This window comes from Numida meleagris, chromosome 23 (genome assembly GCF_002078875.1).
Source record: "Numida meleagris isolate 19003 breed g44 Domestic line chromosome 23, NumMel1.0, whole genome shotgun sequence".
Lineage (NCBI taxonomy): Eukaryota > Metazoa > Chordata > Aves > Galliformes > Numididae > Numida > Numida meleagris.
In genome coordinates, this window is record NC_034431.1 from 3907852 (window position 1) to 3930195 (window position 22344).

At 42.9% G+C, this 22344-nt stretch overlaps 1 protein-coding gene across 2 annotated transcripts in view; it reads right to left on the bottom strand.

Moving 5' to 3' along the window:
- The window catches only part of ARHGEF12 (Rho guanine nucleotide exchange factor 12), a 63543-nt gene that overhangs the window by 13289 nt on the left and 27910 nt on the right, over positions 1-22344 (bottom strand). For both annotated transcript variants that reach the window (XM_021376378.1, XM_021376377.1), the window contains 23 exons: positions 16713-16811; positions 16245-16294; positions 15435-15492; positions 14693-14871; positions 14068-14145; positions 13330-13449; positions 12714-12848; positions 11417-11488; positions 10584-10676; positions 9882-9992; positions 9276-9374; positions 8640-8682; positions 8140-8245; positions 7243-7380; positions 6700-6732; positions 5850-5964; positions 4753-4858; positions 4294-4506; positions 3704-3833; positions 3563-3598; positions 2815-2969; positions 2011-2157; positions 1162-1247 (listed from right to left, as the gene is read on the bottom strand). In XM_021376378.1, coding sequence (XP_021232053.1) covers positions 1162-1247; positions 2011-2157; positions 2815-2969; positions 3563-3598; positions 3704-3833; positions 4294-4506; positions 4753-4858; positions 5850-5964; positions 6700-6732; positions 7243-7380; positions 8140-8245; positions 8640-8682; positions 9276-9374; positions 9882-9992; positions 10584-10676; positions 11417-11488; positions 12714-12848; positions 13330-13449; positions 14068-14145; positions 14693-14871; positions 15435-15492; positions 16245-16294; positions 16713-16811 — 2402 coding nt within the window. The remainder of the gene's footprint in view (positions 1-1161; positions 1248-2010; positions 2158-2814; positions 2970-3562; positions 3599-3703; positions 3834-4293; positions 4507-4752; positions 4859-5849; positions 5965-6699; positions 6733-7242; positions 7381-8139; positions 8246-8639; positions 8683-9275; positions 9375-9881; positions 9993-10583; positions 10677-11416; positions 11489-12713; positions 12849-13329; positions 13450-14067; positions 14146-14692; positions 14872-15434; positions 15493-16244; positions 16295-16712; positions 16812-22344) is intronic.

Consider the following 22344-nt stretch of genomic DNA (forward strand, 5'->3'; position numbering starts at 1 on the left):
GGAGGAAGAGAGGAGGGGAGGAAGAGAGGAGGGGAGGAAGAGAGGAGGGGAGGAAGAGAGGAGGGGAGGAAGAGAGGAGGGGAGGAAGAGAGGAGAGGGGTCTTGTTTCTCAGGGATAGCCACACTTAAAGATGAGAATATAAAATAGAAACACAGAAACATGGCTGGGGGAAAACAATAGCCACAAGCAGAGCTGAGAAATGTACCGCAGATGACAGACACACTATCACTGCAACTCTTCCAATTCCTGCTGCCCAACTGGTGATGCAGCGAAGCAACTCCTGAAAATAATCACTCTGGAGAATGAGATTCTGGTTTGATTTTTGTGTTTTAGCTACTTAGCCAGACACTAGGCAGAGACATGTAGCAATCAAATTTGTAAGGTCTAGCTTGCTTTAGCTTGCTCAAAAACAAATGCACAAGCTATTTTTTGCTCTTCACAACACACAGGGGAGAACTGAAAGAGGTTTTTCACTACCAGGCACATCTGATTTTCATTTTCCTCCCTTTTTTTCCTGGGATACTAGACAAACGGCAAGATTACAAAAATATAAATCACAAGAGGCTCCTGCACAAACATCTGAGAAGAACAAGCAGATCAATCTTCAATCCCATATTAAGTAGGCTTGAAAACAAACAACAAAACAGGAGACTCCCAGGAGAGACTGAAAAAAACAAAGAGATTTTACATTGCTCCTGCTCCCATCGTTTGGATCTCAAATTTGAAACAAAGCCTGCAACAGTGCTATAAATTTGAAGAGGCTCAGCTATGCAAATTCTACGCTTGGAAACCAGGATTTTAACATATCTTTAACTGCACCAAAGGTGATGTAAGGCTTATTTCAATGTTACTGCAGCAAATTGTGCTATTACGTTTTTCAAAATGCTGCTCTCATTTTATGTCTCCAAAACTATGTTTCTATTTTACCAACGCACTGAAAGAAATGTTTTCTTCTTCTTTTCTCCTACCTCTTGTCAAATGAAAATCCTTTGAGATGTTCCTGCTTTTCTCTAAACCTCTTTCCCTACCTCTGTGTTGGCTCCACAGAAACAACAGCTCTCAGACCTTCCATTCCCATTAGCTGGGAATTACCTTCATTAACCTCTGACACTATTGGTCATTTTCTGAAACATATTTTCAAGTATAAAAATGGAATTTACCCAAGATAGCAAGTCCTCCCCAATTTGGTCAATAACAGAAGTCTCGTTCCTTTTCCGGACCGCTTTCATCTGATCATTCAATGCGACTTAGGGAAAAAAAAAAAATTATTAATACAGGTTGCATGCTTCATTTTCCTTACTTTTCATTTATTTTAAAATAACATCTCTTCTAAGACTAAACTTGCAATCATTTCAATTGCATTAAAAAAGGTGTCCTGCAACATAACGAATTTAGTAGAATATATAAGAAAATGTTACATCCCTCCTTTGCACTTCTCTCTCTCCTGTCTTTAAATGACCTCTAAGAACCTCTCCAGTCTTGCCTTTTCTGAGGCTCAATATCACTGACCTTTTAAAAACCCAGGGCTCATGCAGAACACGCTTCAAGCCACCTGCCTAAAAATTTACAACTGATTATTCAGTGACAGAGCTGGAATTGTGATTCCCAACAGTCCTTTCTCTAAGCAATTAGAAATGGTGACCCTTCAAAACCACCTGCAAGACATCAATCCTACCATGGTTTTTTCGTATTTTCGTCATGGACAGTCGTAACTTTCGGAACGTTACCCTGCAAAGACTATTCATCAAAGCACTGCTGTTTCCATCAAGCATGAATGAGCACAAGAGAGTCTGTGTACACTGATACAAAAAAAGCATCTGAATCACCGAGCACATGCGTTATCAAAATAGCTTCGCAAATCAGAAATGGGAAAATTGGGTGTGAAAGGGAGAAGTGCTGTAGGAGGCTGCCTCTTGTTTCAGGGTCACCTGAGTTAACTTTTCTTGGATATTTGTATCCTGAATTCCAGCTCAGACCGCAAAGCCAAGATGCACCTCAGCCACTCTTACCATGGAGCCCCAGGATATCCTCCAGGTTTGAAAAGATTTTGCGTTTGTCGCTGGAGCTCAGGATCCCCTCCCGGGTGACACGCTGGTAGAAAACGTTATGCAGAACCTTCAGGGTGCGGACGTGAGCTCTCTCGGTGTAAAACAACTCTGTAGAGAGAGAGGAAGGCAGGATTGTAACCACTGACTTGAAGGTGTGACAACGTGGCCTCAAACGTGAAGCAAAGACAAGTCAGAAGTATGAACTTGCAAATGTCTCCCTCATCTACACTCCGTATTCCAGGCTGCTCCGTAATGGTGCCACGCTCTACTACTGTGCTTTCATGTCTGAAAAAACAGAAGCCAACTGATGGACAACCCAATTTACCCCAAACAAACAGTGAGCTCCTACAGGCTGGTGTTAGCTACTCAGAGTGCTCTGCAGGATTGCAAGACCTGAAATTAAAACGAAGTTTTGAAGATGAAGTTTGACAACAGCTGCATCATATGTGTTTTCCAGCGGCCTATACAGTGTCTCTCGCTTTCTTTTACAGAACATGATACTGCAAACTGGTCTTTCAGTGTCAAACCACTTAAATATTAATTACTTCCCCTCTAAGGACAGGATCAGCCTCATCCCCGGATACTTTTCAGTAGCAAATACAAGTTTCACACACATGAGCTGTGCAAACCCAAAGCAACACGTGGCACTACATTGGACAGATCGGTGACAAAAGACCTCGTTTAAGATGTTAACAGCTCTAAAGCTCTGCAGGACAAGATTTCAACTTTCTGTTTGGTGTGATAGGAAAAAAAAATCCATCTCACCATTAATCACTTCTTGCCGCTTGATCTCGTAGGGTTTCAGCCCCATCAGCACCTCTCGGCTCACGAGTTGCTGCCAGTTGGGAGGGTCTGTGTCCATGTCAAAGTCATACAGCTCATCTTCACTTTGTACATCTGCAAAACCGACACTGTCCATCCTAACAAGAAAAAATAGGTCACAGAACTCCCATTTTAGGCGTGGATGCAAGGAAGAGAAAAATCCAAGTATACACAGCAGTTGTAAAGCATTACACAAATACGCTCTCCAATAAGCTGTTAGACGTCTGAAGCTGCAAGAATGTTTTGCAATTTTGCCCTTTCCAGAAAAACTAAGAGTGAATATCTGTCCTTGCAGTGTTTTCATAAATCTCCTTCTAATGTTAGAGAAAAAATCATTTGCTGAGGGTCAAATAGCAAGTCAGAGAAAGGGCAAGTCACTGTTTCTTTGCAGATACACAGTTAACGTGTTTAAAAAGAAAATCTGAGCATCTCAATTCCATCATCCATCAATTCCAATCAGCAGATGTGACACTGTATTTCACTCATAGATCAAAGGGTCTATCCGCATATGATCTGCTCCACCTGCCCTATGCACAGGTGTTCAATTTCATCCATGTGTTACTTCAGAACAGGAAAGATCACGCAAGTGCTTGTACTGGCTCAGAACAATGAACACTGCCGCATTCTACTTCATAACCAATTAAAATGCCAATCAAGTCAGTTCAGTTCAAATCATTTTAAGCATACTTACTTGCGAAAAGGCTTTGGTGTCCCCATGTCAACCACTCTGCAAAGAAAGGAAGGAATTATGAGGGAACCACACTTGCAGGCTGCCCACCAACAGCTGTCCTACAGCCACTGCCACATCTAACCACTGGGGCATCACAGTTACCTCTCAGACTCTCCCTCCTCCTCTGGCAAGTTTTCCAAGGGAGATGGGAATTCAAAAGTAGTATTGGGTGTGCGGGGTGTGCCATCCACACAGTCACTAGCAGGTGGGGCTTCTCCCGTCTGCTTCGAGCCTGCAGGAGAATGAATAAGAAACGTCAAGAATCCTACCAAACTAGAGTACATTAGAGTATATCTTCACAACCTCTTCACAGCCTCTTCATTCACAGCCTCATTCCAACTCAGAGCTAGAAGAACTGAATTTGTAAGCTTGGTAAGAAACATCTCAATTAGGTATGTTTCCAGGCAACACTGATTTGTGCAGGCAGGCACCTCAGGCTGTTTTTATTTCCCCCACTGGATGATCCAACACCACCATGACAAAAGCCACCAGACAGTAATTTCTGGCCACGATAAGATTTCCTGACTTGAACAGAGACCAAGTCTGAAAAGATGACTGAGCACCCAGGAAGATCACGTGTTGTGACATAAACCCATCTTAATTTCTCAAATTCCCCGCGTTAGAAACGCGCTTTCCGTATTCCACTCAAAATACAAATTATAACAGTCCCTCTGCAACGGTATCATCCTAACCTGATTCACTGTCCTTGTTTCCCTCTGGAGATGAAAAAGGACCCACTGCCAATGGAGACATTGGGTTGGCAGGTGGGTACGGCGCATCTGTGCCATCGCTGGAGGAGCCGCTCTGGCGCACCTTGCCCAAATCTGGTGGCTCTGGGCTCACAGAAGGCACCGTGGGGATGTGCTTTGTATGGCGAGGCCTCTGCATCTCCATGGCTCTGCCAACTGAACAAACACAGAGTTGTTACACGGCTGAAAGAGCTTTTACCTGTTCCCAACAGTCAGAAGCAGTAGTAATTCAGGATACCTACATAAAATACGCAAACAAATCTTAATTTAAAGAAGACAATTCTGCTGAGTTCTTTTAGTGTTTCTTTTGTGTGTGTGTGTGTGTGTTTTGTTTTTAAAGACAGAGTCTAACTGGTTTTCAAGCTCATACTTGGGGTGCATACATTTCCTAGTCTGACATACTTGCACTGCTGTCGTGTCGGCTTGGTCTCCTCGGTGGGCCCAAGATATTAGGAAAGCCTCTCCTCTTTCCTTTTTCATCTCCTTCTTTCTCTTTCTTGATACTTTGCTGCAATAATACAGAGGACAAAAGAGCAAAGCAAACAGGTAACTCATTTCTTCAAGCTCAGTTGTTTACCGAAGTACTAATTATTTCAAATAGCAGCAGCAGTTTGGTACAAGTTTATTTGTACCAAGTTATTCAAGGTAATAGTAATAACCAAGTTACTATTATTATGCAGCATAACAGGCATAGGGAGCACGAGCAGCTTATGAATGGTGTCTACTGGGGTTAGCAGCACGGAGTCACAGCATCTTCAGAGATGCATCTGTTAAAAGCAAAAACTCACACCCTAGTTTTAACTTAGCAGGAGCTAAAAAACACTCTCCTCCCTGGGGTAAGAAACACATTTACAGCGACCAGCAGCGCCTTGTTCCTCTAAGAAGCAACATCTTACGACTCCAAAGCTCCACAGCCATACAGATTCTAATCTGGGAAGGAGAAATACAACTTAGCATACCACTTCAGGAAGGCTAAGGCTCGATCTAACCTTTTCACACTGTCAGTGCAGAACTGCTTATGACAGCCTTAACATTTCAAAGGAAGATGGAACACTGATGAAAATATGCAGTTACTGCGACCAGACACATCCCCATAGTGTGGGAGATGACTGCACAAACCCACAGAGATGGAGTTTGGGTGAAAGAACTCATTACTAGGCAAGTTTCTAAAGACAAAAACTGGACTATACTGACTAACAGCCTGAATAGATACAATGGGATCCTCAAATGATTTAAGACTGTAACATATGAAACATCATCCAAAGTTTTAATAAGGTTAGAACTGTGAAAAACATTATAACTCAAGCATCTGAAAACATGTGTATAATCCAAGGTTAGGTTTTCTGTGCAGCTTGATAATCCTAGATCCTCTTGATGCAATGAAGTCTGTAAAACCATACCAGCTTCTAAAGCATCACACAAAAGCATATTTTAAATTCTAATGAAGCATCCACGCTGGGCAGCTTGAAACAAATGCACGCCAGCCACAACACTACTACCTTGATCTTTGGTAAGAAACCAATACGGCCACGCTTCTGCTCCAGGTTCCGAGTCTCCTTGGCTTTGACTCCCAGGTGCTTCATGTAAGTAAGAATCACATATTGTATGGTGGAACTGTCACACAAACACAAGGATGGAGGTTAAGGAGAAATGTACCGGGGACAATCCATTTTGTCAAGAAAATAAAATAGATCAAACGTAAAGGTTCCGTGGAAACATTAATCAATTAAACCAGAAGCTTTTTTTTTTTTTTTTAAATATGAAACCATGCATTACATGCAGGGGGAAAGACTCAACTAATATTAGGATCTAATTTCTTTTAAACAAAAGCTGTGGTTTATAAAAGGTGTACCAGCCCAAAAGGTAACATTAAAATCGTTACAATTACACCGGTGTAAACTCATAAATTAGGCACATATCTGAAGTCAGATCACAGCTTAGAGTTGCACTGGAAATCAGTACAGTAAAAGGCCTGGTTGCTGTAAGAATAGTAAAAGCTAGCAGGCTGGCTGTAGGGTGCCAAACAAACCGAATGGGGCACGGCATAGACAGATAATAAATGTCAGACTGGACTGAAACAATTACAGAACAAAACCAAAAGAAACAGATGAACTCTTGGCAACTTCTTCTGGTGTGAGTCACAGACAATGAACTTCAGAACAAGGAGGGTTTGAAAACAAGGGGTTGATGCTCCAAATTGGAGGTAATTATGCCAGCAGATTTAGAAAGAGAGAGTCTGGAGCTACAGCCAGCAGAGGGCTGTCTTGTTTTGCTCAGCAGAAGACAGAGCCAGCAGAACCAGCATCAGCAGCAGAGTTCTTATTTCTAAGACCACACAACTTTCATTACCTCTTGTCTTCCTCCAAAGGCTGAGATGTCATCCTATGTAAAAATGTAAATGTAAATGAGAATGTAAAAAAGAAACTCAATTAACAATTAACACCCAGTCACATCTACCCAGAGTGTCAGCACTTGCGTTCAAAGTGTCCTTTGCAATAGAAAAAAGCCCCAGGAAAAAGAAAAGTAAACAAAAATGAAGGTTCAGTTGGGAAAACTGGGTTCACATCAAATTAAAAGACAAACGAGGTTCTGAAACTGCTTCAACAACCCAAGCAAAGGACTCAGATCAAATAATATGAGACAACAATGGAAGCATTGCCTCTCCTATTGGAGCAGTAGCCTCCTTGAAAAGATATATGGACTTGAACTAACTACTAGCTTACTTTTCACTATAATTACTCAAAGATTCATTAGTAGCAAAACAGGGGAGCAATGCAAAAATACTGCTTATCAAATCACTTCTAGGAGTAGCTCCCAACTCTTTAGCTCTGCACTTGTCAGGTTCAGGATGAACCCCTTTTACCTCTCACAATTACACTTGCCAGTACTCACAGGACTTCCTCGATTTTGGCAATTATCTGTTCTGCACATGCTCTTTCCTTCTCCACAGCGTTCCGGTCACGAACCCTTTCTGCATCCAACTTGGTCAACTCTCCCTCTGCCAGGGTCAATCCCATACTACGTTTCTGCCTGAAATACAGAGAGAAGAAAGCATCACTTCAAAACGAATCCTGACCTGTAACAAGGGAAAGCAACCTCCTGACATTCAGAAGGTCAAAAAAGTTGCATTTTTGGTTTCTGACATTTCTCTATAGCATTTGCACTCACTGTAAAACAGAACTAAGACGGCCTTCAGAGGGGTAACGTTTTACAGTATTTATCAAGAGAAGCAGCCATGGCAATGGTCACCTAAAAGTGGGCATTCTTTTTGCAGCATCCAAGGTTGTATACTTGAAGCATATACTTGAATATTTTCATCTATGAAGAAGCCAATTACTGAACAGACTATCTTGAGATGGTCTCTCACGCTGGCACAGAATGCTTATGACTGTACATGAATGATCAAACTATATGACATATAGATGACAGCTCTCTAAAGTGGATTATTTCTTGCCCAAAGGGAAATAAAAATAAAAAAATGATACAAATTGATTAAAAATACAGTGTTCCTGGCCAATGCAGAGGGGTTGGACTAGATGACCTTTAACGGTCCCTTCCAACTCAAATGATTCAATGACTCTAAGAAGGATTTAAGTAACACCATTAAGTAACAATATTCTGAATTTGACTCCGATAACTTTAAGAATAAAGAATCCAGTTTCTGATACCGATCTTGCAATTGACTACGTGCAGCACAGCATCAGAAAACATTCAAAGATTGGGCAAAGTTTGGACTTCCCCCCGATCAGGTATGAATTAAACAGAAACTGCACAGGCAACTGCTGTTACCTGAAGTCTTCCAGATTCCTCTGAACTTCTGGACAGACTCTGTCTTGCATAGTTTGTATATAGTAGCGATGAAGCTCTTCAGGAATGAGCTCTGGCCTTCTTTTCTCTGGAAGTCAGAAAACAAAGTTAACAGATTATTCTTTTGAGAAGAGAGTTAGTTCACACTACCTTAGAATAAAAGTCATTCATACACATACTTTCAATCATCCAAGAATCCCCTTTTGCCTTCCACTCATTGATAATATGAATTTTAGTGCATTAAGTCTAAACAGCTTTGGTCACATCCAGTAACAGACTAAAAGATACACTTGCCAATGTGGCCAGTTCTTCCCACCACTAGTGCATCTATGAGAGCACTACATCCTCAATAAGAAACAAGTATTTTTTTTTGGCTGTAAACACACAGTACTGCACATCCGAAGCAACCCCACGTGTATTTGCTTGGACTGCCTCAAATAGTAGAAGCTAAAAAGTAGATTTCCAAGGCAAGAGTGCCTTACCTAGATCTACGGAAATTTCCTCTGGTATTGGAACTTTAAGATTCTGCAAAAGAAAAGGAATGCTGTAACAAGCAGCACTCCAATGAAATGCACAGTACAATGCATGCAGTACGATCCCCTTCAAACCCCAAATCATATAACCTGAACAGCTGAACATATTATGGGGGAGGTTTCCATCCTGAATATGTGTTACAGTACACAAGGATTATTTCATCTAAACAGGTGATAGCAGCCTCTGCTGCACAAAGTGGTAGTCTAACATAAGATGGAAAGAAGCTTCTCAGGCTTTCCAACAGACACACAAAATTGCCTAACCCTCACAACAGACACATTGCTACACGCAGGTTATTAACTAAAAGGCAGTGTATAACAACTAAAGCTTGATTACACATAACCAAATTATTTTTCCCATCAGACAACGCATTTCCTGTGCTTTATAGAACTACCAGGCATCTGGGGCTATGTGGCATTTATTTTGCTTTATTCAACGGTAACATTTTAAACAAAACAGTTAAAACCCCTTTGATTCTTGAAGGCTTAAGTAACTCCTTCATTTTTTTCCACTTCAGAGAGTAGAGAAAGGTAAAGTCAACTTCCTAAATGTGCCTGAAAACAAAAGAAAGGGCTGGAACCTACTGCAGCTCGGTCCAAGAAGAACTGGTAAAACTCAAGGAAGACACGCCGAGTCTCTTTCGCATTGGTCTGCTTGTACAAGTCTGTGTAAAGGTAGCACAACTGTGGGAAACAGGAGGAGAAGTAATTTAGAGATACTACAACAACTTTTCTAACACCCCTAACTAAAAGCTTTCTTCACTGTATTTCAAAGAGTTCAGCACTGTTGATTTGAAAGCCTTCCTAGCTATCTGCAGCCAACCAGTCTGCACAGGTAACCTCAGCTGGTCAGCTAGCCTGCCCCATAATCAGCAGGAAAGGGAGAAGAGAGAGAGATCAGACTACACAACTCAGAACTAAGGGACAGAGATCATTCCACTACCTTAGGCTGGAATTAAACGTTTTCAGAGCTGAATACTTATTTGTAAATAGCTGAATGTAATGGAGACAGATCTCTCTATTCTTCTCTTCCTTTATTTGAAATACCCTCATGCCTGCAATGGATCTGTATTTCTCTCCTTACCGATCCACCAATGTCATTGGTAATGCAACACAAGAACAAGGGGATCCTGAAATACTCTGCTTAAAACTACAAATTTTGGCCAGGGAAACAATTCTAGAACATCTTACCAGTGCTGCAGGGTCAAACTGGGACACCACATGGTGCAGCAGAACAGCCAGGTGAGCTGGGCGAGACTTCAGGAGCTCAATGTTTTGGAAACAGCTGCACTGTCCATTTATCTGTGGAGATACACGGAAACTCTTTGAATTATTCAAGAAAGCTACTGTGCAAAAAACCAAGAAGCCTCTTCCAACAGCTTAGCACTTAATTTAACTGAAATAACAACTGATCAATTCCAGAACCTCTACGATATCCATTCTAATATCCCAGGAAGGGCTTACAAGGACAACATACTTTTTAAACACACCCCTCAACACTGAATCCAGTACAATGAAATACAACTCAGAATAAAGGAGAGGTGAAGTAACTCAGAATGAATATGTCAAAAGCTATGTCAGCTACACTGCTGTGACCACAGTACAGAACAGTCAGAAAAAAGTTAATAAGCAAAAGGAAACCAAATAAGGCAAATGAATTTCAAGAAAGCTTGAAGTTTTAAGAAGAGGAACAGAAAGAAAGAAAGACAAAATCCCCAAGTGTTACCATCTGGCGTGATCACTGGTAACAGGAATCACATGCCACAATTCTTCATTCACCATGAGAACAGTTCAATAAAAACAAGTCATGGAATCCTTGCAATTTAGGCACAGAAAGATAGAATTCTGGTCAACTGGGGAAGAAGGCTGGCTGAGGCTACAAGTCATTCCCACCTGCTCCTGTTCGGTGTCAAAGTCATCATCCTCTGCTCCTATGATCTGTGGCCCCACACGGGATGAAGGACTTCCAACGCTGGACTGAGAATCCTGGGGTGAGCCAGGAGTAGAAGAAGGGAAAGAAGAGAAGTGCACTGGAGTTACTCATTTGGAACGGTAAACTTACTTCACCCAGTCAAAGACACCACTATCATTTTAATTCTCCTCAAATTTCAGCAGAAACCCAAGTGCCTTCATTCAACCTTGTACAAGCTTAGAGTCGCATGATTCCTTTTAGCTTAGTTCTCCCAAATTGGAAGGATTCAGAAATGTCAAAGCAGATGACTCAAAACCAATTGCATCATCTACAGATTTCTGAGCACACTAAGCATGTAGCATATGACAAATGTCAGCTTAGTATAAATGGAGAAATACGACTTTAGAAAGTCGTGTAGATGAGGGAAAAATACTTCAGAAGTCATCCTAAGGAAAATGATAGCACTTCCTGCCACGTTCCATTCCTATCTGCTCTTGAGGCCATAATGACCTAAAGAAAAAACCAACGTTTTTCATTTAGGGTTGGATTCAGGGAATAAAACATGCATAACAGCTCTAGCTGTTTTAGGTCCAGCTGTTTTACTGCTGATTATCTATTTCTCGTCTCTAAATGGGCCTGTTCTCAAGCTCCATAAACATTTATTCAGCTAATTAACATTCCATGCACAACTTTAATTGCATTTCATTTTCTAATGCAAAGTTTATGGGTACTTCATCTAAAAAAGAGGGGAAAAACATGCAAAATGGGACCATTACGGGAGATGCTGTTGTGATTCTTTATGTTTTGGACTCACAGTATCTTGAACCTCAGTCTTCTCTGGGCTCTCATCCAGATAAACCCGCTCCTTCAGGCCACTGCGAGGACTCTGGGAAAAAAGGAAGTTCAGTTCTGGTGAGTAACTGCAAATCCAGGAAAATGAGAACAGTACAGTACGTTTTTCAGCCACAGCAGACAAACGTCTTCCTTTCTCGCAGAGCGAGCTGTTAACCAGTTGGGGTACGAACAGGCAAACTGCACCACTCCAAAACAACAACAGTAAAAAAAAAACCCAAAAACACCAACAAACAAACAAAAAAAGAGAACAACCCAACGCAGAAGTGGTTTCATAAAGAATGCTGGAAGCATTGAGCAAGGGCAGAGCTGTAAAATCTGCTAGTACCCTCTCCTTAGCTTTCTCTTAGCTCTCTCCACCTCTTAGCGCAGTTTATGTAGTACTCATGCTGCTATTTCTCTGGCTAGACCCTTGCCCATTTCCCAGTATTGGCAGGATTAATTTATTAGGAAGATAGCTAGGAGTTCTGTTCCATGTTTATTATATGCAAACATGAGTGATGCCTCTAATCAGAAAAGGAGCTGGCGGGGGAGTATTTTGAAATAGAGTCATCTGCGCTCACATTCTGGAGGTATATCTGACCCATCTTCCTATCACTTCCAACTACTAGCACACATTTAGCTCCCACATCCTTCACTTAAACAATAAACTCAGGCCAAAGCCTGAGTACGGAGACTCAATTCCACTGCACTAATCAGACAGTGACTTAATTAAGGATTAGGTGTTAAGGCACTCCAATAAGGAGACCATACGAGCACAGATTGATAACTGAGGAGAGAACAGACTAAGAGCTTTTACTGTTGGCAATAACTGAAGCTTATTTGGTAGAAGTAAGGCTCTTCCTCACTTTCATGGCAGCTTGCCCAGTGACTGGATCTGAGTCACAGCTACCGTAATTGGAACATTAACATGCTCTTAAAAAGATACTCTAATTGGCCTCTCTCAATTTTGAGAAAGATGCTGTCATCCATCTTTCTTTGTCTGGTTACAGGGAGTGTGCCAGGAAAATCTAATCCTGGATAAGAACCCAAAACCCACACTACTTCTTTCCCAGTCCCTAATGGAAAACCAGAATAGTATGGTTCCTCGGGGAAATGTTTTTGGTGAGTACTTAGAAGCCTGTTCTTGTAATGCACAATATTATTGAGACATGGCACACATCTGTAATACACAGAATAGCACCAACTTTAAAAAGCTGGACAAGGAAAGCAAATCCAAGAGGTACTGAATCAAAACCACGGAGCTGTACAATACTCACATCAGCAATGTCACTGTTTGGTCGAGAGGGGCTGTCACTACTGTAATCCAGCTTGCTCAGAGCATCCCCACTCTCTGCCTCCACTTCACTGACCTGCAGCGATTCTGCCACAGACCTGGAGGACAAAACTCCATCCTAAAAAGATCAAGTGAGTTGTGAGCAGCACTGAGCCAGTAAAAAATTTCAAGAGACAATACTCAAACATTAGCTGTTTCAAAAGCTGGACAGCCTACTCCATTTATAAAGCTTTCTTCATGTATCCAGAAGAGGTTGCAAAGGTCTTCTAAGAGAAGATAACAGAAAGTCATGCCAAGTTTTCAGGACTTACACTGATAGGCAAACTAATACATCTCATAATTTGCACTTATTACTTTAAAAGTAGTTCTTTACAGGCTGTTTGGATGTTTATTGTAAAGTACACTTCACATACTGACACTGCCTTGTACTGCTTGACAGCTTCTGCTAGCATATCACAAGTCTCAACTCTAGAGGGTGCCATCTGTCTGTACAAACACCAAAGAGCATGGTAAGAAACTCCTGCTTGCCCAGAACACCATCATCTCCCAAGAATTTTCAACCAGAACATACCACAGAGAAGTCTGACACATTTGGTTACCTGAGCACAGCCTGTGGCTTTGGACAGCTGCTCCTGCAGCTGAGTAATGTGCTTCCTTGTTTCCTGTATCTCTCTGAGCAGTCGTGAGCTGGCAGATCGGCTATGCTCCTCTTGCAGAGACTGAAAAGCAGTTTGATGAGGTTTCATCACTCGGTATCTCCTCAGTGTCAGAGCTTACAACCACAACCTACCACTAATCTTCATTCCACTTAGGCATCTAAAATAACATACAGCACGTTTGCACAGCCGCTGTAGATGCTACGGGACGTCTATTTTAAATAGCTCTCCTCTGTCCCGTGCCGTAGGAATCTCTCTGAATTCTAGAGATCTACTGCAATAACTACAACGACAGCGAGGATCCAGCTGAAGAGGCAGTAACTCAGCACCACCAAGGAGCACCGTGCCAACTGTCGCTCCCAGCGAGAAATGACTCACGCTTAGTTTGAGTCACAGATGCTCACGTGTCCTAGGATCAGACCAGACTGACATAAACGTACGTTTCCACTTAAAGCACCCACTGCTGTTTTGTTTTTTTTTTTCCTACTCTTACAAGGATTAAAAACTGCAGATCAGTAAGAGTAATTAGATCTCAGATCTCAGCATGCAGAAGAGCTAGACTGAAACACGAGTCATGTTAAGAAATGCTGAAAATGCTACTGAACATCAGCAACCAATCCTTATAATTCAGCCTCTTCCCTTTCCTCCACCCCCCTCGAAGGCAAGCAACAAATCCAGTACCTGCAGCCGCTCCTGCTCTTTCTGTAGCATCTTTCTCAGAATCTCCACCTTCTGGTTGTGGACAATATTATTCTCCTCCTAGAAAATAAGGAGGAATTAAGGATTAGTCAAAGAAAAAAAAAAAGAAAGAAAAAAAAGAAGCGTTTGTGTATTTATTTGCTTTCCTCTCTCTTCTTTGCCACATGCATTACAGCCCAATTTTTAATAGAAATTACAGCATTGGATCAGCTTGGATCAGACAGTTAGCTCTGCCCATGGCAAGGGGATGGAAGGAGATGATCTTTAGGTCCCTTCCAACCTCAGCCATTCTGTGATTCTATGATAGTGTAATCTCACACCATGCAAACTGCAGCGTGTCTCAGAGACATCCTAGGAATAACCTCTCAACTGCCTTCCCATTATCTCAGATGGGGCAGGATATGTACTTGCAACATGTTTTTCCCCACGTGATTCAATGCCCACTGGGTGGCTGGGCAAATATTCTATTTCCAATTTGTTATTTGTGCAAGAAGCTCAAAACAATTCCTTTGAGGGAAAAAAACAAAACAAAACAAAAAAAAAAAAACATGACTACATTTTTTCCACTGCTAAATTGGTTCTTTGGAAAGAACACTTTAAATCTTACCCCCATAAGCACCGGGCTGGTAATCCTCTCTGCATTTCCTGACGTGCCAGGCGAATGGGGAGATGTCATGACGGGAGACATATGCCCAAATGCTGCCAGATCCACTTCAGAATCAGCCAAGGGAATCTGGGGCGACCCCGGTGGGCGCCCCTGAACAGTGAGAGCTACATAGGAACCCGCTGCAGGGAGAACAGAAGTCGTATTTCAGACGTACTTGCAGATTTCTCAGGTTGCCATTTGCTCTCCCCTTCCGTGATACTCATTCTTAATGAAAGCACGCCGTGTAATTTCCAGTTTACCAGGTTACATTTACAGTACACATACACTCACACCACAAAATAAACTGGGTTAGGGCAGGAAAAAAAAACCGCTAACGCTTTCTTTCAACCAAGAATTCACTTCCTTTGGAAATGCCAGTGCTCTGCAAGCAACACAAAGCAATCTGCCTCAATGCTCCTGAGCAGCAACAGTACGTCAGGTGAAATCAAAACAGGGGAAGAGAGCAGGCAAGGTTTGGTGGTAACTTCAGACGCCACACAAAGGAGAAACTGCAGAAGCAGCCACCCCACATTTCACTTTACTGCCTGTTTTACATCCACCCTTTTTACCTCTCAGCACAGGGCGTGATGAGACCTTGTCCGTGTCACTCGATAGCTGAATCAGACATTGGTCCCTTAAATTCTGCCTTTCATGCTTTTTAAAGGAGCAAAGTAAAAAAAAATAGGAACACGCCTTTACTTACACTTGATCAGCTTGACCACCTCCAAATGGTTTGAGTGTGTTACTAGAGTGCCATTCACCTGCAGAGAGAGGAGGGAGGGAAAGAAAGCAAACTGGGTTTGGCTACAGCTTCCCAGACAAGGAAAAACTCCTTCTGGGTACACACACGTTACACAATAAGCAATGCAGTAGATGGAGAAAACAGTAATGCTTTCCCCCTATCTCTATTCCTCTGTCTTTCAAGACACTAACAGATAAACAACTTCTCTAAGTTTATCTCAGTGAGCTCTACGAAAAGAAAACCACAGACAAATACCAAAGGAAAGAAGCAGCCAAACACAAAAGAGCAACCCACCAGAAGATGATTTAGGGTAGTTAACTTTATTCATTAATTTATAGAACTGGGCTTTCAACCAAGTACATCTGCACCGTAGCAGCTCTAACACAGCCACCATTTTGCAGCACTTTACAAAGTCCTTTTTATTAATGACTTAATTTCTAAGTTATTAGAGGCTGAAAGATAAGACCGGTCTGGGTGCAGATCCACTCCTCCCCCCTGCTGCTACTTCTGTTCTCTACATTGATGTTTGAACCTTGTAGGATGCTGGACTTGCCTCAAGTCCTGAGATGTGAGTGATCTCCGTAACAAAACCAACATTCAGCAGTGGGCTCTCAGTGGTTACTGTACATCCCCAAAACAGGAAAACTTATACCATTCCTCTCTCCCACACGCAAAAGCAAACATCAGTGCAGAGACATCAATGACTTCTTTCAGGGAAAGAGCTCATTTGATTCAAAGGATCGATTTCTCGGATGAGTTGAATGCTCTTACCTTGATAATTCTATCACCTGTTTGCACTCCAGCTCGCATGGCTGCTCCATCTAGAGAAGCAAGAAACCATTTAGTTCCAATTTCAACAAAAGTCACAGGAAACAGAAATGGTTTAAGCACTTCTGTAGTTCCATGTGAAGTGACTTCCCACACCCACCCCAGCTTCCTCTTCCTTTATCAGATTAAAATCTCTGAGTATCTAGACTGAAGCAGGTTCCGTTTCCATTTTGCAGTGGATACGTCAAGCCACAACCCCACCACGTTACCCTAATTCTTCACTTCCTTTCAACTGTAAGAGTCAGTTTGCAAATACATCCAGACGCTGAGAGGAGGAGACTCACTGGGAGCCATCCCACCGTAAGGAAAGAATTTGGAGCTTTCTCCTCCAGCTCACGCACGTGTTTCTTGGATTCGCATGCAAACCCTCTAGGCTGCTCACTGGCGAGCACATTTCGCGTGTCTGCTTACCTTCCTTGACGGACTGCACGAAGACTGGGTTGTCTCCGCTGACTGTCAGCCCAAACCCATTTTCATCCCGTTGGATAACGACACACCGCTGAACAAGACCTGCATAAGAAAGGTGGGGAAAGGGCAGAAGAAAGAGAAAGGGAGAAATACAAAGAGACACAAGCTAGGCATCAGTCCAAAACCTTATCCTCCTAGATAATCACAGAGCACTGAAAGAAACTGGTACAAGACAACAGAGGGAAATATATATGAGAGACAGAAACAGGGCAGCAGTCCAGAAACAGATAGGAATGTCAAGACAGGTCAAGCTTATTGCTTCGGTTACACAACACGGAGATATAAAACAGCAGAGATGCAGACAGCTCGGGGACGTCAGGCACAACCTGAGGTAACAGCAGCTTGTAAAGAAGAGCAGCTATGTGCATGTACCAATGAGCACGATTTCCCTTTGTCCAAACCAATACCTCTTCAAAGCATGGCATCGGGCTGTTAGGCTCCAGTACACCGCCAAAAACAATTTCTACGTGCTACTTAAAAAAATGCAAATAGGTCACAAATCTCTCACACCAACACAATGGCTTGTATTAATGCAGATGTATGGATCAGGAAAAGTTCTTCTCCAAAAATCTCATCTCAGGGCACCTTCTGTTCCAGGAGAGAATACTGCACAGGCCCAGAGCAGCAGCAGTGAGGAATTACTGCTACACATGCTACACTTCTGAAATCAAGATCACGCTTCTCACTGAGCTATTTCTGAGCTACATACAGGGCCAAAATCCCAGCAGTTCTGAGTTTGAGTCTGTTCCTCCTCCTACTTGCTGGGTGACATCACAGGCAAACTGTCCTTCTTACTGGAAATACTCCGTATAGTGTCATAGTGTGAACACAAATACTGTCGCAGAGACGGATGTAGTCAGAAGGTGCAACACTTAGAAAAGGCAAAGATTTGTCTATTGTTCACCTGAAAGTGAAACAAGGGTGAAAAAAAAAAAAGGAGAAAAAGGCAGCAGCCCCTGCACACACATTGCAGAGCACTTCCCTGAGAGCATCTGCACGGCTCCTACCACAATAGAGCCTTTATCTCAAAGAACAACTTTAGAACTCTGCAAAATGCTGCAAGGATGTTGTTTTATTTACACAGCAGAAACCACTAGCTACTAAATGTCATCCTTCCTTCCAGCAGCCTGCTTTGCTGCTTTCACTTCTCAAGCCACATCAGGCAACAAATTCTGCCACCAGCATCTTGAGACAGACTCGGAGCTCTCCACAATCAGATACCAAATTGCAGCAGCATTTGGTGTGGCAGGAGCAAAAGGGATTGTGAAGATGCTGCCCAAGTAAGACAGTCTTTGCTGGATTCATTTTTTAAGGGATGAATTGTAAGACAGTGCACAGTCACATCCATGTTTTAAATCGCTTCTGCACCAGGATGGCTCTGCAGCAACTCCCAATGGAAATGAGGAGTCTCAAATGAAACACTGCCTACCCAGTCAGCCCTGTTCTCCTGGAGCGTGGCCCATTTGGAAGCAGCGTGGGAGTGGTGGAGAAGGTTGCAATGCAGCACTTCTGCATCCATCTGGTCCCAGTACCATACCCCAGTAACTCCCCTTCTGCTCAGAAAATAGCAACAAATGATGCTATGCACAGTGACCCGCAGTAAGGTGCTGAGATGGATGCAAGGTGAAAGCAGACAGGAGGAAGAAAAACCACCACCTTTCACACCCTCTTTATACGCTTAAGTGAGAGAACATGCCTCTCCCTTTTGTACCTCCCATTTTTCTATATGACCAAGCTTCTTCAAGTCTCACTTCACAAGAATGATGCCCCAGGGCGGGGTGTGGGAAAGAGAACACATGCTATTTCATAAAAACAGCTCGTTTTAAACCCTGCTGCCAGACGTGCAGGTTTTATGAGTAAGACACTAACTAAGCTTTTGACTCATAAGAACTTTCCTCGCTTAAAGGCACAGCATAGCCCTGCGTACTCACTGCTCTGCCATGAAAATTCTCTCTCCCAGAACCAATAACCCCTGGATGTGGTGTACTGATAAGCTTCCTCCTTGAATGAACCTGATGCCAAAGCAGAGGCAAAGCATTAGGGGATGCAACAAAAGCTGACCTGTCGGAGTATTAGTTAAGTCCCAGCAATAACCAAGTTAAACAGCTCCACAGCACAAGTCTCAGTTTCATCCAAGACCATCTTTTAATTTTACAGTGAAGAGGCAACCAAAATTAGGCTCGCTCGAACCCAAATTATTCCAGTGTCGCCACTTCCCCGTAGTTGTTCACTTTGGATAAGAAGCAGGCATGCAGCCCTTCTCTGAGACAATACAACAGGGTCTAGCAGACTACGATGAGCTTTATGCAGGCCAGCTGAGAAGCCATGCCCGACAGAGATGCACAGCAGCCTTACAGAGATGCACAGCACTACCTGGAAACAACTTCACCCACTCCAAGTCGAGTCTGCCAGCTTGGTGCAGCAAGGAAGAGCCCACGTTAGCAAGCAGCGGTGGGTTTTCATTCATGCTTCATTCATTTCTCACTTGTGCTGAACAGAAACTATGAGCTGTTCATTGTGAAGGCTCCTAGTGTGGTATTTCACTTTTTCCAGCTGAAGCTCAAGAAAAATTGCTAGGTCAATGGAACTCACTGCTGACAGTAATTGAAGTCAAATCAATAATGATCTTATTCCCACATTTGCTTTCCCATGACAGTGTCTTGCAATGAGGAAACATCACCGTAACTATGTTTTAATTAAAAAATAATAGATTTCCATATTTTGAGTGGATTCGTAACATTCTGTAGGAAAAAGAAAAATCTTTCAAATCCTTTCTCCTCTTCATGCATATTGCAGTTCCTGAAAGTGGTCGGGACCTGGAGCCAAGGGTGCAGCAAAGCAGCTCAGTGTGTGCTGCAGTGAGAGGTTTAAGACGAGAAATGAAGGCAGTTAGAAATGGACAATTTAGAGTAAAGGAATTAGAAGGAAAGTGAAGGTGACCGACTCTTCAGCAGGTGGCACTATTCCCCTTGGGACACTGCAGCCCGGTTCTCCTGCCCCTCGCAATGTGCCCTCCAGGCAGCAGGAAGGCTCAAGTCCCAACCCCAAGGTCAGCAGCACACCACGGTAAAAATGAGCGTTCCAGGCAGTTTTGGCCGATACATTTCAATTGCCCGTGAGCTTGCTTAGTTTAGAGCTCATTTGCCATCTCTACAGATCCGAAATATTTTGAAGCTGCTCAGTACAACACAAGATTTCACGTTCCTAGCAGGGCACGGCAAATAAATCAGGAGTTCATTCTGAAAACTCGACTCTCGAGAGAACGGAGACACGAATTACATCTCCCGTAACAAAAAGGAGCTCCTGCCCTGCTCCAACTGTGTGGGACACTGCATGGGAGGAGACTTTTGAACTATAACCTCCCCAGAGGCATGAGGCCACAATGGGAAAATGCAATTCAGTACAGGGATTGGACATGAATCATCCGATAAACAAAACCAAACTCCTTGGTGCTTTTGAGAACGTCCAAATGTTTCACTTTGGGAGGGAAGCTCTATTTCCATCAAGCGCCTGCAGAAAACCCGCTCCACAAAATAAATAAAACGATCGGGAAATTTCTCACCGGGGGAAATTCTGTCTTTCAGTACATTTTAGTTATGATCGTGTTCTCCATGTGAAATGCCACATTTGCGGCATTCTTCAGATTCCTCTACTAACTTGGCAACAGAAGTCATGCAAAGCCAGAGCAAAAGCTACACCATTTGAAACGAGCGCAGTACGCAGCCTCTTGATGGAATTGTTCGTGACAATGGCACTAGAAGCCATTCACAAAACAAGGCACGGCAGCCTTCCTAGAAGAAAGGAACAATGTGCTTTAACCATTAAACATGGGACTGGCAGCTCCCATAGCAACAACACATTCAGTCCCCGTGGTCGAGTGCCCCTTGCTCTCACTGGGTCCGGTTCTGGCTATTACAGGATCAGCGATGAGGGGCTCCCAAGAGGCCTCTCAAGAGGCTGGAAAAACGGTCCCAGCGTAAAGGCACAAGGCTGGCAAGAAACAAAACAGGAAGAGTACGGAAAGATTCTCTAGGGTTCAGTGTAGAAACACACCAAACAGGGGCAAAATCTGGATTTTCAAAACAAAATCGAACCCCAGCGTTGATGGCAGCATGTGAAAGAGCGGGTGTAGGTCTCGTCTGCCATTCGGGCTGGAAACTGATCATTGCTGAACATAAAAGAAGGTATCTTTGGAGAGCAACCAAGTCTTGGGAAAGGTAACCAATATCCAACCTCACCCTTAGTGTTACTTTCAATTTTCAGTTTGTCCGAGAGACAGGAATTCTACTTCAAGCAAGAGGTATTAAGCACTGTGAAGACTGTGGCACTAATTATTAATTTACAGCATGCCTGAAATTACACCCAATTGCTCTGCTCATCATCTAGGCTTTGCTGAGTACCCAGACATAAGCTGGTTGGAGTTATAGGAGAAAATACCTCACTTTAAGTTTGATATGACCATAATCAACTTCTCTATATCAAAACATTTTCCCTACCTAACCACTCTCCCTCCCAGACTGCTCAGATATTTCAAAAAAAAATTCTGGTCTATTGCTCCTTAATTAAGAATTTCAAGAGGTCAGAACAAACACATACATCGAAATCACACCTCCTTTTCCTGATGTCACTCTGGACTTCTCTATTATTCCCTTTCCAAAGGCAAGCCCAAGAAGGAGCCAGTTAGCAGCCAGTCAACAGTGAGAGAAATATCAGTACAGTATTTCTACTTGCAGGTCTTCAAGTATTTTGGTCCCCTCCAAAGCAAACAACAAACCTCTCTGCACATACCACAGGACCTGGGAAAAGCAGAGGGGAGAGACAAAAGGCAGGGCAAGGTCCAACACAGAAAAGGCCACTGGAAAGGAAGGATGAGTGGAAACTGCTCCCACAGATACTGGGCACGGACAGAGCATCTGCAGGAAACTTTGGGGGAAGTGAAAGCTTAAGTTAGGAAGTCATGTTTCTTTCTGCCATACATGAAAACCAGGACACTGTGCAGACTGAGGGAGAAGTATAAACACAGATACATTCCATTAAGCATACCAAATGTTTCCTGTAATTAAACTAGAATAGTCTGACAGCACCTCCAGTATAATATGGACAAGCAGCATTAGGCACAACTCAGTGAAGGTTCGAGCCATAGGGATCCAGTCAGCTGTGCTGTCACCAGCCAGCATCGAGCTGGTAAAGGAAAGAGCTAGTCAAGGCTTCAACACAAGCTCATCAGAAACATCATCCCCAAATATGCACCTTCTGAGCAGGTTGTTTCCTTGTTCATTCCTTCTGAGCAGAGGAGGCGGACCTGTGACCTGCAGCAGGTCAGGTTTCCAGCTCTGCTGAAACAAATTAAGGCACTCTCAAAACTTATTTACAGCTCCCGAGGAACAGTCTCACACCCTGAGGAACACACTGTCTCATATTACTTTTTTCTTTTTTTTTTTTTTTTAATAAGAAATATGTATGATTCAAAATTCCAGGGAAAGCAATGAGATTTCTTCTTAACAGAAGGAACCACATCTCCCTAAACCGTGCCAACTCAATGGCTTTGCTAACATGCCTATGTTGTTTAGAAGGA